Here is a 4,474-nt window from a genome sequence, read left to right as displayed (position 1 = left end):
CTGGGGGAGCTTTCCAGGGCCCTTCTCACTCACAGTCTGTGATTCTGTGATTACCTGCGCTGGTGTCCACACACCAAGCACCCTGCTGCCTCCTTGCCGGTCCCCAGAGCAGACTGAGAACGTTTAAAACACACAGACTGCCCCGTGAAAGCTGCAGTAATCAACAGAAATAACTGCAGTGATGAGAGGACACAGCCCCCATGTCCCCGTTGTTTTCCAGGGCTGCAGGTCTGCGGGAGCCGCACGCGTCCTCGTCGCTCACAGCCGCTCGGTCAGCTGCATGCACTTCTGTGCCTCCAACCCCGCGCACTTGGTGTCGCTGAGCTACGACAGCCTGCGCTGCGGGGACGTCACCAGGGCCGTCTTCGATGAGGTGAGCGCTCCCGGGGCACCATGCAAAGCCCTTTGGTCTCCTCCTACCCACGCTGCTGCTTTTGGCTGTTGAGTTAACCAGAAAGCTCAAGCTCCTATTTCCATGAGGACACATGAAACGACCTTTAATTAACATCATAAACACGTAGAGGTGCTTCCTAGTCAATAAAATAGCTCGGGTAGTCCCAATGTCCTTCCTGCAGCTGCAGTTACTGAATTAAATTTCAGGTCTCTGTACTGTAACAGTGTGTGCCCCGCTGAAAGCAGCACCTTTTAGCGGTGACAAGAGCGATTTAAAGAGCTAAATCTTACCCAAAAAAAACCCCAGACGCCCAGGTAAACACTGTAAAACAACACGAAGCGTTTCTGCCCGCTTTTGTTCGGCCTTCGAGCGAGCGCAGCGCTGCGGCCGTCTCTGTGGTGTGCCAGGAGGAGCTGCGTGCTGCTTGCTGTGTCTGCCTGGTTTTGACACGGACGCCTGCGTTGCTCAGCTCTCCAGCACTGAAAACACAACAAGCGACAACTCTTTGAAGCCTTTTTCATTCCCCAGCCCTTCCAGGCACCGTAGTTTTGGTGGGGTTGCAAGCAGAGCAGCTGATTGCCCACTGTTGGTTAAGAGGTCCCCCGGGGGGCTCGCTTTTTGGGACAAATGCTTGGAAAAATGCATCTTTAGGGGCCCGGGGAAGAGAAATGCCACACGTTTCCATTCCCAGGAAGCCAAATTTGCATCTCTGCACCTGATTAAATGTTTCTGTAGCACTGGAGGAAGGGACACAGGCATTAATCTGTGCACTCACGGGTAAGAGGGATGCGGGGGTGCCAGCGCCTTGTAGGAGCTCTGCAATTTGGAGTACATTAATGTTGGTCTGCTGTGCTGGTTAATTAATGATCTCCGTGCAGAAAGGTGGTCTGTGGGTAACAGCTAAAGCTGGACCTACCAAATTAGCCAGTCACTCGTATTTTCAGTGCATCGCAAGGGGAAAGCCTGAAGCGTGCAGCCCGTGGGGTGTTTTGGGTGTCGTGAACACCCCTGCGTGTCTCGTGGGGCCGTTTTGGGTACCTCTGCTCTTCCCTTCACTCAGATATGCAGAAAAGATGAGGAGAGCATGTCCTCCTTCGACTTCCTGGAAGACGCCGCCTGCACCGCGCTGGTGGGGCACTGGGACGGCAGCGTGTCCCTGGTGGACAAACGGACCCCGGGGTCGGCCCCAGAGCTGTCTGCAGACATCGGCTTCCACAGGACGCGCACGGTGCACGTCCACCCCGTCAAGAGGCAGTACTTCATGGCTGCCGGCGCCACGTACGTCGCTCCCAACCAGTTACTCTGGGTTTTGCCGCCTGCACCGCGCTGGTGGGGCACTGGGACGGCAGCGTGTCCCTGGTGGACAAACGGACCCCGGGGTCGGCCCCAGAGCTGTCTGCAGACATCGGCTTCCACAGGACGCGCACGGTGCACGTCCACCCCGTCAAGAGGCAGTACTTCATGGCTGCCGGCGCCACGTACGTCGCTCCCAACCAGTTACTCTGGGTTTTTGGTGGTTGGGCTGCCTGCAGTCAGTGGGAAATGGCCCATCCTGGGGGGGGGCAGGCGGATTGTCAGCCCGTCTGCAGCCAAAGCTCCCTTCATCATTTTAGAAAAGGGGTTTTTAGTTCAAAGCGGGGTTTGAAACATGGTGTGCTTTGGCTTTTTTGGTACAAAGTGGTTTTGTGAGTCACCGCTCTTTGTCGGATCGCAGCATAGAGGGGTTTTAATGAGCTTTTTGGGCTGGGTTTGGCGATTTCAGGAGTGAAATAAGCTCCGAAACGCAGCTCAGTAAAACCTGCGGCGTCTCAAGTTTTTATGAGGATAAAGAGGGATTACTGAAGTGCCAGGGGTGACGCGCTGTGTGCGGTTTGCGCTGCAGGGACGTCTGCGTGTTCGACGTGCGGTACCTGAAGGCGAAGAGGAACACGGCCGTGAGCGCCCTGGAGGGGCACACGAAAAGCGTCGCCTCTGCCTATTTCTCACCCGTGACGGGGAGCAGCGTGGTGACGGTGTGCGCTGACGACAGGCTGAGGTGAGCACGGCAGCTGACAGTTATGTTAGCTATGTTATGTGTTATATATCATATATATCATGTTATATATCATATCATGTTATGTTATGTTATATATCCTATCATGTTATGTTATATTATGTTATATATCATATATCATGTTATGTTATAATCACATCATATTACATCATATTATGTCATATATCATGTTATCTCATATAATAATATATCATAAAATACAATGCTATATCGTATTATGGTATATAACGCTATAATTAAATCACATCATATTACATCATTATTATATGTTATATCATGATATATCAAAATATATCATATGTCATATCACAGTATATCACATATTATTATTACATCATATTATATCAGAATATAATATATCGGATCATATTATATTCTTTATTATTTCCATTATTAACACTTATGAAATCCATTCTGAATAATAATAATTATTATTTTCCATTATTAATAGTGAATTCCATTATTTTATTGTTATTGTTACTACTATTGTTGTTATTAACGTGTATTATTATTATTAATGGCATTACTGCCATTGAAAGCTTTCTCTCCTTGCCTTTAAAAAAAAAAAGTGATGAAGATGTACTCGTACTGGCACTTGTAATGCTGCATGACTCTATTTTTTTTTTCCTAATTCTCATTTTCCTGAAGAATATTTAACACTAAACCTGCAGGTACTGTTAGTCTTTAAAAAAAAACCCAACCCACCAACCAAAAAACCCCAACCCAGCCAAAAACCAGCCCAGAACCTGGCTGATGGATGCGAATACAAGATGCTTAGAAACGGGATTTATTTTTTTAGCACTTCAGAGTGTGACAATCTCAGCTTTTTGTGACTGTTTGGTAGTGCAAGCAGCTGTGGGTCCTGTACTTGAGATGTAGTTTTCCTACTCTTTTCTAGGTCTGTGGCCATGATTTCGGTAACTGGTTCATGTCAGTACCTGACTGCATCTGCGTATTCGCTGTGTGTGTTCAGAAGCCCTAAATTGTGTCATTGAAGCAGGGCCACACCGGGGGTGCAGGTTGAAAGTGAGGGCTGTGCTGTACAGGCTGTGTCTGTAAAAGATGGGGTGGCTGTGGCTGTTCTGGGAAGGATCTGAACAGGGTGCAGACACACGGACACTTCATTAACGCTGTTTTGTGTTGCAGGGTCTATGACACCTCCTCGTTGCCGTCGACCATCGCGGCTCTCAGCACCATCAGGTAGGGGAGGCGCTGATGTCCCACGTTTTGGGGCTTTTTCTTTGTGCGCTTTTGAAATACCAAAGGTTCCTTCTTACCAGTAAAGTGTTTTTTGTGGTAAGGTTGTAAGAGCTGCAAAACACCCTTGTGCTCCAGAGGGGTCAGTCATTGTCTGAGGGGTGCCCTCATTCATGGGGATCCATTGGGAAAGGGCAGTGTCAGGAGGAAGGAGCCAGGCTCTGCTCTGGGATGGCCAATGCCAGGACAAGGGGCAATGGTCCCAAGCTGGAGCACAGGAGGTTCAAGCTGAAGATGAGGCCAAAGTTTGTGAGTGTGAGGGTGCAGAGCATGGCCCAGGCTGCCCAGAGAGGTTGTGGAGTCTCCTTGTGTGGAGACACCCAAAGCCCTGGCCGTGTTCCTGTGTGACTGCTCTGGTGATCCTGCTGTGGCAGGGGTTGCACTGGGGGAGCTTTCCAGGGCCCTTCCAACCCCTCACATTCTGGGATTCTGGGATTGTCAGGGGTGGTTGGTGAAGGAGCTGTGGCTGAAAAATCCCTAATTTGCAGGTTACTGAAAAGCTTTTTAGTCTTTATTTTTTACTAAAATACCCAACTGCTTTGGCTGAGACTGGTTTGTGATGTCCAAGCACCATCTGCTTTGTCCTCTTGCTCCGTGGCATCGCTTTGTCCCATCCCTGGGTGGTGACCACTGAGCAAGCCCCCACAGCACCGTTGGTGCAAGGGGTGAAGACGCTGATGCCGTTGAAGCAAACAGGACAGCGATGGTGCTAATTAAAGATACCGAATGGGGTAAGAGCGGCTCTGTTTGTTCCCCTGCAGACACAACTG

At 49.7% G+C, this 4,474-nt stretch overlaps 1 protein-coding gene across 1 annotated transcript in view; it reads left to right on the top strand.

Moving 5' to 3' along the window:
- Positions 1 to 220: 220 nt before the first annotated feature.
- WDR76 (WD repeat domain 76) overlaps positions 221 to 4,474 on the top strand; it is a gene marked incomplete at its 5' end in the record, with an annotated part of 4,486 nt that continues 232 nt past the window's right edge. The window contains 4 exons of the mRNA XM_010188788.1: positions 221 to 373; positions 1,455 to 1,672; positions 2,277 to 2,429; positions 3,594 to 3,647. Coding sequence (XP_010187090.1) covers positions 221 to 373; positions 1,455 to 1,672; positions 2,277 to 2,429; positions 3,594 to 3,647 — 578 coding nt within the window. The remainder of the gene's footprint in view (positions 374 to 1,454; positions 1,673 to 2,276; positions 2,430 to 3,593; positions 3,648 to 4,474) is intronic.

Source organism: Mesitornis unicolor, unplaced genomic scaffold (genome assembly GCF_000695765.1).
Source record: "Mesitornis unicolor isolate BGI_N332 unplaced genomic scaffold, ASM69576v1 scaffold20967, whole genome shotgun sequence".
NCBI lineage: Eukaryota > Metazoa > Chordata > Aves > Mesitornithiformes > Mesitornithidae > Mesitornis > Mesitornis unicolor.
This window is presented reverse-complemented; position numbering and strand designations above follow the sequence as displayed.